Source organism: Molossus molossus, unplaced genomic scaffold (assembly GCF_014108415.1).
Source record: "Molossus molossus isolate mMolMol1 unplaced genomic scaffold, mMolMol1.p scaffold_m16_p_20, whole genome shotgun sequence".
NCBI lineage: Eukaryota > Metazoa > Chordata > Mammalia > Chiroptera > Molossidae > Molossus > Molossus molossus.
The window spans coordinates 23,629,344-23,643,843 of NW_023425356.1; the positions used below are offsets into that span (position 1 = coordinate 23,629,344).

General features: G+C 39.1%; 1 protein-coding gene across 1 annotated transcript in view; it reads left to right on the top strand.

Moving 5' to 3' along the window:
- The window catches only part of TDRD10 (tudor domain containing 10), a 41,152-nt gene that overhangs the window by 19,238 nt on the left and 7,414 nt on the right, over positions 1-14,500 (top strand). The window contains exon 7 of the mRNA XM_036273257.1: positions 1,975-2,067. Within this exon, the coding sequence (XP_036129150.1) occupies positions 1,975-2,067 (93 nt within the window). The remainder of the gene's footprint in view (positions 1-1,974; positions 2,068-14,500) is intronic.

Below are 14,500 nucleotides of genomic sequence, written 5' to 3' on the forward strand. Positions count from 1 at the left end.
CTTGTTAGAGACGGACTTGGCGGCATACATGAGGAAATCTGAACCATGGTGACTTAAACAAGTTAGCTGTTTTTTTTTCTTTCCTGTAGAGGAATTCAGGAGGTAGGGAGTCCAAGGTTGTATGGAAACTCCATGATGTTATCAAGTTTCCAGGCAGGAAGAAGGGGAGAGGCAAAGGGTCGAGGGCCTATGTCCTCATAAAAGGCACATTCTCAGATGCCTGACCACAGTCCTGCTTAGGTTTTCTTGTAGAAAACTGCAGCTTGTGGCCTTAAATGCAAAGGAGGGTGGAAAATGTAGTTTTTGAAAACGGCACATTGTTGTTAAACTTGTCAGTGAGGAAGGAGAGAAGGCATACTGACAGGCCGTTGATAGGCCGTTAACAAGGTCGGCCAAGCTGGAGAAGTGGGAGATGAGAGTTGAGAGGTGGATTGGAATCACCACAGTAGGTTGACAGAGGTGGCCCCCTTGCTAGTTCCATACTATTTTCTTCCTTTCTCTGTAAACCCTAGCTCTTTGGGAGGGCAGACTGCCAGCTTATGCTGCTTACTGACCTTCCTGGAGCAGCCATCTACCATCCTCTCTGTCATGCCCCCTGACTCCTGGATAACTTCAGCTTCTGGCTCACTGCCTTTCTCTCCTCAAATTCGGTGTCCGTGCGGATGATTCGTCTGAGAGTCCGGCCCCTTATTTTCTAGACCATTGTATTTTTAATGATCTTTTCTAAAATTTGGTCAGTTTCTCAGTCTCCTAGCTATATTTCAGACCTTGTCATTGCTCATAATGGCTCTAAAATACCCATTTCAAGCATCTTGCTCTGCCCCTCCACCCATCTGTGCAGCTCTCTTACTCTAAAAGAGTGGTTCTCACATTTTAGCAGCATAGACTTGACCACCTTGTTAACAGCTTGAGGCCTGCCCACAGAGATGCTGATAGACTGCATCTAGGCTGGGGCCCGAGAGTTTGCACAGTTACCAGGTGCTGGAACTACAGGTCCTAGGACCATATTTTGAGTAGCAAGGTACTAAAGCCCCCAGTCCGATGATTAGACACATCGGGACCATAAATTCACTGCCCCCACCATTTCTTCACTATTCAACACTCTCTTTACTCCTAACTTCCCTTCTTATCTTAGATTCCACAGTTATAACTACCTTAGTTCAAACACCCGTAACTCCCTTAACCCACTATATAGGTCATATCTTGCAAAATTCACCTTCCACTTGAACCCAGCCCTCTACCTGATCTGCAGGTGTCCCCTGAGCCACTGGAGACACCCACGCCACCGTGTTAACTGGTCTCAGTGTGTGTTCAGTCATAGTGTTTCCACTCTCCCAAACTGACCTGTTTTGGAATTCTCTAGTCTTTTCATCTCTGCTCAATCTGTTATTAAGCCCATTGAATGTATTTTTCATTTTAGTGTATTTTTCAAGTTCCATGTAGTTCTTTTTTCCCAGTTCTCTGCTAAAATCTTTCTTCTTTTCACACATTGTGCCTGTCTTTTCTTCTAGGTTCTTTAAAATATTTATGATAGTTATAAAATAATTTTCTGCTAATTTCAACATCTGGGTTATTTGTGGCTCTGCTTCTATTGACATTTACCTCCTTGATTATGGGTCAAGGCTTCTTTACAAATACAGTAATTTTTATTGTATGTTGGATAGCGTGAATGTTATATTGTAGAGACTTTTTATATTATGGTATTTAAATAGTGTTAATTTTTTTTCTAGCAAAAATCAAATTATTGGCCGATTTTTTAATCTTATTTAAGTTGATTTTCTTTTTTGGGATTGTTCTATGTCAGTTTGAGCCTTAGTTCTTGGGCATAGCCCTTTCCCTAAGGCTTGGCTTTCCAGGGTCTCAGGTGAGGGTCTCAGGGTGCACCTTACCAAGGTCTCACCACTCAGGCTGGGTGGGGGACTCCATTGTCTACCCAGCACTGTGAGACCTCGGGTATCTGTGTTCTTCTCTCAGCTCCTGTCCCTCACCCCTACAGAGGTCTTCTTTCCAAGGCTTCCCAGAACTTACCCTGCACACGGGCGGTTAGGATTCAGCCAAGGACCCCAGGTGAGCCCCTAGTGTTTTGGAACTTTTCTGTGGCTCCTTCTTCTCTGGTACCCTGTCCCACAAATTCCTGTCACCCAAACATTTATCTGTATTTCTTCTGGCCAGAGAGACTGCCAGCGACTGCTTCAGGTCTGCTTCCTTGTGCTGTGGTTGGTAAAGTGCTCCAGGAAAAGGCCAGAGAGAGTGCGCCACTCACCTCCTGTGCCTTCCTTCTCCTCAGGCAAATGGCCCTGTGCCTGAAACGGGTAGTTCATGTATTGTGTCCAGTTTTAGAGTTGTTTGGGGGGTGGGAGAATTAAGTTCTGTCATGGCAGAACCCGATACTAGAAAAGGGTATGATGGGGCTTGCCTTGCTTTTCTGATGGACACGTTTTCCTGGGAACATTTCCAATACTTTTACATTAGGAATAAGTTACCAAAAGATGAACACAAGTCTCCATACATTTGAAAATTTAAAAACACATTTCAAAGCAAGCAACATGTAGGTCAAAAAAGAAATCATAACAGAAATGTAAAAATACATAGAACTGAGCAATACGGAAAATAACTTCCCATCGAAAGGTGTGGGATGCAGTGCAAACAGTGCTCTCGGGGACGTGGATGGTGTTGAATGCTTGAATGAGCAGGGAAGACAGGTGCAAGACTAGTGAGCTAGGAGTTGATCAAAGAACTAAGTAAAAATAGACTTCCGGTCAAGATGGCGGGGTAGGTAAAGCGGTATTGTGTCCTCCCACAACCACATCAAAGTTACAGCTAAACTACTGAACAACCATCATTAAAAACTGCCTGAAACCAAGCTGAATGGAAGTCCTACAACTACAGAATTAAAGAAGCAGCCACATAGAGACTGGTAGGAGGGGCGGAGGCAGACGGGCTGGTCCCACACCCACATGTGGCAGATAAAAATCAGGAGGGACACCTCAGCTGGGAAGGTCCTTCTTGAGGACTGAGGGGGTCCCCTTCCCACACCAGGTGCCCCGCTCAGGGTTCCAGTGCCAGGAAGAGAAGTCCCCATAACTTCTGCCTGGAAAAACCAGCGGGAACTGAGGCTCAGGGAAGCTGAAGCGGCTGGAGCCCCAGGCAGCTCCTTAAAGGGCCCGCGCACAGACTTATCGGACTCTCTCCCTCTAAGCATGGAGGGGAGGCAGCTCGAGGGGCACCAGAGACATACAGGGAAGAACTGAGCTGTTTGGCACTGGAGCAAAGGCTGGAGCGGGGGTTTTCTCTGGGACAAACGTGTTGTCGGAGGCCTTTGTTCCTTCGGTGAGCCCTTCCCTGGGCGGCAGACAGCGGCCATATCTGGGACTCCAGCAACCTGGCTCACACTGGTAGCCCCGCCCTGGTGACTCCCTGAGACCCCGCCCCATCCAACTTTCAGGCCCACCCAAGCTGATGCCAGTTGTTTATCCATAGGATTGGCCTGTCTTGGATCCTGCTTCAGGTTTTCCTAAATTCTTTCAAACAAGCAGCATCTGGTCTGAGCTAGCCCCATACCGCTCGTTAAGTAATACACTGAAACAAACACAGGGAGGCAGCCAAAATGAGGAGACAAAGAAACAGGAGCCAAATGAAAGAACAGAACAAAACCCCAAGAAAAGAACTAAGCGAAATGGAGATAAGCAACCTAACAGATGCTGAGTTCAAAATACTGCTTATAAGGATACTCAATGAACTCAGTGAGAACCTCAGTGAACTTAGTGAGGGCCTCAAGAGCATAAAAAAGAACCAGTCAGAAATGATGAATGCACAATCAGAAATGAAGGAGGCATTAATTGAAATAAAGAATATTTTACACAGATTCAGTAGTAGAGTACGTAAATCCAAGAAGCAAAAAATTCAATTTGGAATATAAGGAAGCAAAAAACGCTTCAGAACAGCATAAATAAAAGAGAATCCAAAAAAATGAGGATAGTGTAAGGAGCCTCTGGGACAACTTCAGGAGTGCCAACATTCGCATGTTGGGGGTGCCAGAAGGGGAAGAGCGAGAACAAGAAATTGAAAACCTGTTTGAAACAATAATGGCAGAAAACTTTCCTAACTTGGTGAAGGAAACAGACATACAAGTCCAGGAAGCACAAAGAGTCCCAAATAAGATGAACCCCAAGAGGCCCACACCAAGACACATCATCATCAGAATGCAAAAGGTTCAAGACCGAGACAATCTAACAAGCAGCAAGAGGAAAGCAGTTAGTTACCTACAAGGGAGTTCCCATAAGACTGTCAGCTGATTTCTCAAAAGAAACTTTGCAGGCTAGAAGGGAGTGGCAAGAAATATTCACAGTAATGAAAAGCAAGAACCTACAGCCAAATTACTCTATCCTGCAAAGCTGTCATTTAGAATCAATGGCCATATAAAGACTTTCCCAGACAAGAAAAAGTTAAAGGAGTTCATCACCACCAAACCATTATTATATGAAATGATGAAGGGTCTTTTTGAAGAAAAAGATAAAATATATGAACAAACAAAATGGCAATGAATACATATCTATCGACAATGGAATCTACAAACAAAATGAACAGGTAGAACAGAAACATTCTCATAGATACAGAGAACATTTTGTTGATTGCCAGATGGGAGGGGGGTTGGGGGAATGGGTGAAAAGGGTGAAGGGATTAAGAAGTACAAATTGGTTGCTAGACTGAAAAATCTCAAAGGAAAAGGGGTTGGGGGGTGGGAAGAAATAAACCAAAGAACTTATATGCATAGCCAATGGACACAGACAGTGTGGGGAAAGGCGGGAAGGGGGTGGGGGTGGGGAGTGGGGTCAATGGGGGAAAAATGAGGAACATCTGTAATACAGTCTACATTCAACAATAAAGATTAAAAAAAAAAAAGAGTAAAAATAAACCCAAATAGAGAGCAGACAGAAAACTTTAAAAATGAAGGTTTTTTAAAATGTAAAATGTATACACAAAGCTACAGTTATATGTCAATTTTATGTTAATGCCGGGGGAGGGGAAACATAAAAAACAAAGCTACAATAGAAAGTATCAATAAGGCCAAAATTTTATTCTTTAAAGAGATTAGTGAAATATAAAAATCTTTAGCAAGATTAATCAAGAAAAAAGGAAAATCGGGCATAAATTAAATTAGTAGTGAAAAGGATATCATAACTATAATATGGAAATATAAAATTTGAAGAAGTTGACATTTCTTAAAGTATATAATTTATTTATTAAATTGTTTATTGATTAGACAGAGGAGAAGGGAGAAGGAGAGATAGAAACATCAATTGGCCACCTCCTGGAATCGGCCCCACAACCTGGGCATGTGCCCTGACCAGGTTGTGGACCAAATCCCCAGTGTGGGGCATGCAGGAGGCAGCCACTCGATGTTCTCTCTCATCGATGTTTGTATCTCTCTCTCCCACTCCATTTCTTTCTTTCTCTCAAATTAATAAAGAAAAAAAACATTAAAAAAAACAACCAATAACCCTGATTGTCCTATGACCACAAAGTAGTTGAATCATACTTTATAATCTCACAAACAAAACACCAGCCCAGATTGTTTTTTAGGTAGGTTTTACCAAATTTTCATGGAACAGAAAAATCCTAACATTACATAAATTCTTCCAAAGAGTTCATTCTGTGAGGCCAGTATAACCTTGATATCAAACCAGACAGGATAGCATAAGAAAGAAAAATTACAAGCCGATTTTAGTCGTGAATATACCTGCGACATTTCTAAATAAAATATTGTGAAAATGAAGTCAATATTGGCTAATGAAGGTAGTATATGATGACAGTTTTTTACACAAAATACAAAAGTAGTTTATTATTATTATTATTATTATTATTTTTAATCCTCACCCAAGGACATTTTTGCATTTATCTTCAGATAGAGTGGGAGGGAGAGAAGGAGGAAGAGAGAGAGAAACATCAATATGAGAGAGACACATTGAATGGTTGCTGCCCACATGACTCCAACCAGGGCCAGGGACAAACTGCAACCAAGGTACGTGCCCTTTGCAGGAACCAAACCTGGGACTCTCTGGTCCCTGGGCTGATGCTCCAACTGCTGAGCCAAACTGGCCAGGGCCAAAAGTAGTTGAATACCAGAAAAACTATAAATGTCTTTCACTATGTTAACAGAGTAAAGAATGAAAACCATATGATAATCTTGAATAGACACAGCAAAAGCATTCAATAAAACTCTCCACTAATTTATGATTTAAAAAATAAAGATTCTTAGCAGCTAGAGAAATAGCTTATTTCTTAATATGATTCTTAATATTCTTAATATGATAAAGACTTACCAAAATCCTACAGAAAAAAAATATTTTAATGGGGAAACACCATCAGCATTCTCTTTAAAACCCAGAATAGCCCTGGCTGATTTTTGTCATTGGTTAGAGCATCGGCCCATGGACCATTGAGTAGCAGGTTTGATTCTGGCCAAGGGCGCGTACCTTGGTTGTGGTTTGTCCCAGACCCTGGTCAGGATTGTGTTGGAAGCAACCTGTTGATGTTGATGTTTCTTTCTCTCTCTCCCCTCCTCCCTCCCATTCTGTCTGAAGATAAATAGAAAAATATCCTTGGGTGAGGATTAAAAACAAACCCAGAACAAGACAAGGATGCCCACCGTGATCACCCCTTCTGTTCAGCATATAGTTAAGGTTCTAGTTTGTCCAGGAAGAAAAGAAAAATTAATTAAAGGCATACATTTTGGAACAGGAGAAACAAAAATGTCATTATTTACAGATTATGTTGCTATATGTAGAAAAACTTTAATATATAAATTATTAGAAATGGCAGTTTAACAAGGTAGCTGAATATATAAGATCAGGTATACCAAAATCATTTGCATTTGGATTAATGGATGATTTAAAATGAAGACTTTCTCTCCCTGGCCAGTTTGGCTCAGCGGTTAGAGCGTCGACCTGAGGTCCAGAGAGACCCGGGTTCGGTTCCCACTAGGAGCATGTACCTCGGTTGCAGTTTGTCCCCGGCCCTGGTTGGTCGTGAGGGTGGCAGCCACTAGATGTGTCCCTTTCACGTCGATGTTTCTCTCTCTCTCTCTCTCTCTCTCTCTCTCTCTCTCTCTCTTCCTCTCTCTCCCTCCCACTCTATCTGAACAAAAAATGGGAAAAAAAATGTCCTCGGGTGAGGATAAAAAAAAAATTAAAATTAAGACTTTCTCTTTTTTGAAAGATAATATAAAGGAAGATAAATTCAAGCCAAAAACTGGGAGAAAATATTTGCACCAATACAACCAACCAAAGGGTCAGGAAAGGGATTGGCAAACTTTGGCCAGTGGTTCAAATCCTGTCCACTGCCTGTTTTTATGCTGCTGGCAAGCTAAGAATGCTCCTCCCTCCCCAATTAAACATTATGTTTTGAGATTATTGTTGATTCACATGCAGTTGTAAGAAACAATACAGAGAGATCCCTTGTACTCTTTTCCCACTTCCCCTGCCATTGGTAACACCTTGCAAACAATATCACCACCAGGATATTGACACTGATACAGTCAAGATACAAAGCATTTCCGTTGCTACAAGGATTCCTTATGTTGCCTTTTTATAACCAACCCCATCCCCAACTCAACCCCTGCCTACAACTAATCTGTTCTCCATTTCTATAATTTTAAGAATGTTATATAAATAGAAATATACAGTATGGAACCTTTTGGGAATGGCTCTTTTCACTCAGCATGATTTTTTGGAGATTCACCCAGGTTGTTACATATATATCAATAGTTTACTCCTTTTTAAGGCTGAGTAGTAGTCCATGGTATGGATGTACCAATTTGCTTAACCATTCACCTGCTGAAGGACATCTAGATTGTTTTCAGTTTTTGGCCAATTATAAATAAAGTTACTAAACATTCATGTATATACAATTGGCATGTTTCTTTGGGATAAATGCCCAAAATTTTACTTGCTGAGTGGTATATTTGTTACATATTTACTTTTTAAAGAAACAACCAAACTATTTTCAGAGCAGCTGTACAATTTTATATTCCTGCTAGGAATGTCTGAGGGGTTCTCTGCCTCCGCTCCAGCATTTGATGTCACTGTTTTTCTATTTTAGCCATTCTGACAGGTTACTGTAGTGATGTCTTATTGTGGTTTTAATTTGCATTTTCCTAATGCTAATGATGTTGAGCATCTTTTCATGTACTGTGCCATCTGTATAACCTCTTTGATGAACTGTCTCTTCATTTCTTTTGCCCACGTTCCAATTGGATTGTTTTCTTGCTGCCGAGTTTTGAGAGTTCTTTATAAATTATAGATACTAGTCTTTTGTTGGATATATGGTTTGCAGATATTTTCTCCTACTGTATAACTCATTTTTCATCCTTTTATCAGGTTTTTTTTGGGTTGCAGAGCGAAAGTTTTACATTTTGATGGAGTCTAATTTATCCTATTTTTTCTTTTATGAATGGTGCTTTTTTTTTCTTTGCCAAGTCTAAGAAATTTTTAGCCAGCCCTAGATCCCGCAGATTTTCTCCTATCTTTTTATTAAAAATGTTTTATTTTTAAGTTTGTAATCTGTTCTGAGTTAATTTTTGTAAAAGCTGTGAAACTTGAGTTTCATTTTTTTATTTGCCTGTAGATGTCCAGTTGTTCCAGCACACTTTTTTTTTTGTTTGTTTTGTTCAGGTAGAGTGGGAGGGAGAGAGAGGAACAGAGAGAGAGAGAAACATCGACGTGAAAGGAACACATCGAGTGGCTGCCACCCGCACAACCAACCAGGGCCGGGGACAAACTGCAACCGAGGTACATGCCCTTAGCGGGAACCGAACCCGGGTCTCTCAGGACTGCAGGCCGACGCTCTAACCGCTGAGCCAAACCGGCCAGGGCCCAACACACTTTTTGAGAAGGCTATATTTCCACCATTATATTGCTTTTTCAGCTTTATCAAAAATCAGTTGATCATATTTGTGTGAATTTATTTCTGGGTTCTCAGTTTTTTCCATTGATTTATGTGTCTTTGCCAATACCATAGTCTTAGTTACTGTAGCTATAAGAAGTTTTGAAATTGAGTAGACTGATTCCTCCTACTTTATTATTCTTTTCCAGATTGTTTTAGCTGTTCTACTACCTTTGACTTTGTATATAGGTTTTAGAATAATCTTGTCTATACCTGCAAAAAAATGTGCTGGGATTTTGATAGGACATGTGTTAAACCTATATGTTAGTTTAAGGAGAATTGACATCTTTATTATATGTTGAGTATTCCAGTCTATGAACACAGTATGTATTTCCATTTATTCAGATCTTTTTTGATTTCTTTCTTCAGCATTGTGTAGTTTTCAGCATATAAGTCCTAGCATGTTCTGTTAGATTTACACTTATTTCATTTTATTTGAGTGATTATAAATGGCGTAATATTTTTTTATTTCTGTGTTCACTTGTTCATTGGTAGTATATAAAAATATAATTGATCTTTGTATGTTTATCTTATGTCCTGTGACTTTGTTGAGTTCACCTATTAGTTTTTTTTTTTTGGTAGATTCCTTGGAATTTTCTATGTAGACAATCATGTCATTTGTAAATAGGGCCATTTTTATTTTTTCCTTTCTGATCTATAAGCCTTCTGTTTCTTTTTCTTGCCTTAGCACTGGCTAGAATTTCCACTACTATGTTGAATTAGAGTAGTGAGAATGGACATCTTGCCTTATTCTTAAAATTTTTTTTTTTAATTTTATTGATTTTAGAGAGAGAGGAAGGGAGAGGGAGAGAGAGAGAGAAACATCGATGAGAGAGAACATCAGTTGGCCGCCTCCTGCATGCCCCACCCTGGGGATTTGGCCCACAACCTGGGCATGTGCCCAGACCAGGAATTGAACTGGTGACCTCTTGGTGCATGGGTCGACGCTCAATCACTGAGCCACACGGGCCAGGCTTGCCTTATTCTTTTATGGTGGAAAGCATTTAGTCTTTCACTATAAAGTATAATGTCATCTGTAGGGGTTTTTTTGTAGATGCTCTTTATCAAGTTGAGGAAGTTCTCTTCTATTTCTATATTTCTGAGAGTTTTTGTCATGAATGGGTGTTGTACTAATTTTCTAGGACTTCTGTAACAAATACCACCAACTGGGTGACTTAGAACAACGGAATTTTATTGTCTCACAGTTCTGGAGGCTGGAAGTCCAAAAATCAAGGTGTCCATAGGACAAAGCTTCTTCTGAAAACTGGGTGGTGGTGGGGGGTCATTTTTTCCCTCTTCCTAGCTTCTGATGGTTTGCCAGCAATCTTTGGCATCCTTTGGCTTATAGATGCATCGCTCCAGTGTTCTGTCTGCACATGGCATTCTCCTTGTGTGTCTTCACATTGTCTTCCTTCTGTGGCTGTCTTTGTGTTCAAATTTCCTCTTTTCATAAGGGAAGTCATTCATACTGGCTTAAGATACACCTTAGTGACCTCATTTTAACTTGATTACCTCTATAAAAACTTTATTTCCCAACAAGGTCACATTCTGAGGTACTGGGGTTAGGACTTCATCATATCCTTCTTAGGGGGATATAATGCAGCCTATATAACACATGTTAAATTTTGTCAAATGGTTTTTTTTTTTGGTATTGAATGATATAATCATGAGATTTTTCTTCTTTAGCCTGTTAATGTGGTAGATCACATTGATGGACTTTACAAATATTGAACTAGTTTTGCATTCCTGGAATAAACCCCCCTTGTTCATGGTGTATAATTATTTTTATGTATTACTAAATTCTATTTGCTAATACTTTTTTAAGGGTTTTGCATCTATTTTCATGAAGGACATTGGTTTGTGGTTTTCTTGTTTTGTACTTTGTCTGGTTTTAGTAACGTGATAATAGACTAGCTATATAAAATGAATTGGGAAGTGTTCCCTCCTCATGGAAGAGACTGGGTAGAATTGATGTTAATTCTCCCTTAAATGTTTGGTAGAATTTTACAATGAAACCATCTAGGCTTGGATATTTCTCTTTTGGAAGGCTTTTACTTATTAATTCAATTTCTACAATAGTTGTGGGGCTATTCAAATGAGCTATTTCAGATTGGGTGAGTTGTGATAGTTTGTATTTTTTTTTGAGGAATTTTTTTCTATGTATTGTATTTGTATATAAATGTGTAGAGTTCTTTTAAAAAAATTTTAATTGATTTTTTAGAGAGAGGAAGGGGGAGAGAGAGAGAGAAACATCAGTGTGAGAGAGAAACATCAATCAGCTGCCTCCTACATGCCCCCTACTTGCAACCCGGGCATGTGCCCTGACTGAGAATCGAACTGGGACCTCTCAGTCCATGGGGCGATGCTCAATCCACTGAGCCACACTGACCAGGCTAGAGTTGTTCTTAATATTCCCTTATTATCTTTTTGCTGTCTTCAGGGTCAGTAGTGATATCCCATTTTATTCCTGATACCGGTAATTTTTGTCTTTTCTTTCTTTTTCTTTGTCAGTCATGCAGGATGTTTGTCAGTTTTATTGATCCTTTCAGAGAATCAGACATTAGTTTTATTGATTTTTAAAAGTGTTTTTCACTTTCATTGATTTCTGCTCTAATCTTTATTACTTGTTTTGTTCTATTTTCTTTGGATTTAATTTTCTTCTGTTTTTCTTTAATGTCAAAGCTGGGGTCATTAATTTGTGATCTTTCTTATTTTTTAATATAAGCTTTTAGTACTATACATTTCTCCTTAGGCGATTCTTTGCTTGCATTTTACCAGTTTTGATATTGTTTTTCATTTTCATTCAGTTAAAAATATTTTCTAACTTTCCTTTTGATTTCTTCATCCTGTGGGTTATTTTGAATTGTGCTATTTAATTTCAAAGTATTTCGAAATTTCCACATATTTTCTATTAGTGATTTCTGATTTAATTCTATTGTGGTTAGAGAGCATGCCTAATATGACTTGAATCCTTTTCCATTGAGACTTATTTCATGGCCCAAGATATAGTCTATCTTGGTGTATATTCCAGGGTACTTGAAAAGATTTGTATTCTGCTAATGTTTGGTGGAGAGTCCTTATACATGTTGATTACATCTGGTTGGTTGATAATGTTGAATATTCTATATCCTTGCTGAGTTTCTTTCTAGTTATTCTTTGAATAGTTGAGAGAGGGCTGTTGAAGTATCCAGTTATAATTATGGATTTCTCCTTTCAGATCAACTAGTGTTTGTGTTACATATTTTTCAGTGTTGTTTGGTACATACCCATTTAGGATTGCTATGTATTCTTGGTGGAGTGACTTTTATAATTATATAATATCCCTTTTTTCTTTGGTCTGAGGTCTGTTTTATCTGATATTAATGTAGTCACTTCTGCTTTCCTTTTATTAATGTTTCCATGATATATCTTTCTACTTTAAACCTGCCTATATCATTATATTTGAAGTGAGCTTTTTGTAGACAGCATATATAGTTGGGTCATGTTTCCTTTTTAATCCTCACCCAAGGATGTTTTTTCATTTGTCTTCAGATAGAGTGGAAGGAAGGGAGGGAAGGAGGGAGGAAGGGAGGGAGGGAGGGAGGGAGGGAGAGAGAGAGAGAGAGAGAGAGAGAGAGAGAGAGAGAGAGAAACATTGATGTGAGAGAGACACATCAACTGGTTGCTTCTCACACAACCCAGTCAGGGCTGGGGACCAAACTGCAACAGAAGTATGTGCCCTTGACCAGAACCGAACCTGCAACTCTTTGGTCTGCAGGCCTATGCTCTAATTGCTGAGCTAAACTAGTGAGGGCGGGTCATGTTTTTGTTTTTGTTCTTTGGTTCGTGATCACTTTTTTGTTTTGGTACGTGATCAATTCTTTTTTTTTTTTTAAATTTATCTTTATTGTTGAAACCATTACAGATGTCCCCCCCACCCCCACCCCCACAGTAACCTACCTCTACCCCTCTCCTGCCTCCCCTCTCCCTGCCTCAGGCCTTCACTGCACTATTATTGTCTGTGTCCATGGGTTATGCATATATGCATATAAGTTCTTTGGTTAATCTCTGCCCCCCCACCATGGTCATGTTTTTTAATGACAAATCTGTGTCTTTAATTTGGCATGTTTATATTTAATATAATTATTGGTTTGTTAGGGCTCAAGTTTGCCATCTTATTTTTTGTTTTCCGTTCTGTTTTTTTGTTCCTCTGTTTTCCTATAGTTTACTTCAGTTTTTCTGTAATATTTTAAGTGTCTCTCTTTGTATACCTTTTTAAGTGGTTGCTCTAGATGTTATGTTGTATATATATAATCTACACCTGTCAATTTTACTAGTTTGAGTGAAGTATAGAAATCTTTCCTCCTTTTACCCTTTCCTGTTTATAATGTAATTGTCTTAAATATTTCCTCTGTGATGCCCGGCTGGTGTGGCTCAGTGGTTGAGTGTTGACCCATGCACCAAGAGGTTGCCAGTTCAATTCCCAGTCAGGGCACATTCCCAGGTTGTGGGCCAAATCCCCAGTGAGGGGCCTGCAGGAGGCGGCCAGTTGATGTTCTCGCTCATCAATATTACTGTGTCCCTCTTCTTTCCCATCTCTAAAATCAATAAGGAAAAAAAATTAAATATTTCCTCTGTGTTCATTTGGAACCACATCAGATGGTGTTAGAATTTTTGTTTCAACTGTCAAACATAATTTAGAAAACTCAAGAGGAGGAGGAAAGCCTATTGTATTTACCCATACTTTTTCTTACTGTGTTCTCCTTGATGTTTCAGGGTTTTTGTTTTTTAATCATTTTCTTTTTATTTAGAGAACTTCCTTTGGCTATTTTTTTTTTTTTTTTTTTTTTAGGGTAGGTCTGCTGGTGACAAATTCTTAGCCTTCCTTCATTTGAAAATATCTTATTTTCCCTTCATTCCCAAAGGATATTTTCATTAGCAATAAGGTTATTTTCTTTTAGTAATTGAAAAATAATTGTGCCATTTCTTTCTGCCCTTTATAGTTTCTGATGAGAAATCCTGTCATTCAAATTTTCCTTTATAGGTAAAAGGTGTTGCTTTTCTCTGGCTGTTTTAGAAACTTCTTCTTGGTCCTTAGTTTTCAGTAGTTTAATTATGAAGTGTCTTGCCAGGGATTTCTTTGAATTTATTCTGTTCTGGGTTCACTCAGCTTTTATAATCTGTTGGTTTTTTTTAAAATCTATTTTCTGTTTTTCAAATTGTCTAATTTCTATTGTTCTCTCTTCCAGTCATTGATTATTTCTTTTCTCCTTCAATTCTGTTGTTGAATTTATCTAAGGGGCTTTTTACTTCAGTTACTGCATTTTTCAGTTCAGAAATTCCCACAGCCTAGGTATGTGCCCAGACCAGGAATCGAACACACAACCTTTCTGTGTACGGGATGATGCTCTAATGAACTGAGCCACCTGGCCAGGGCCTGAAAGGTTGTTTTTCACAATTGTGTCAAGTTTTATCATTGCTTTTTGGGGAGAGGATTTATCATTTGGAATATTTTGTTGTAAGTTTTTTTTCAAGAGGAGAAAAGGTAAAATTAGAGAATCAGCTTCAGTGGTGCAAC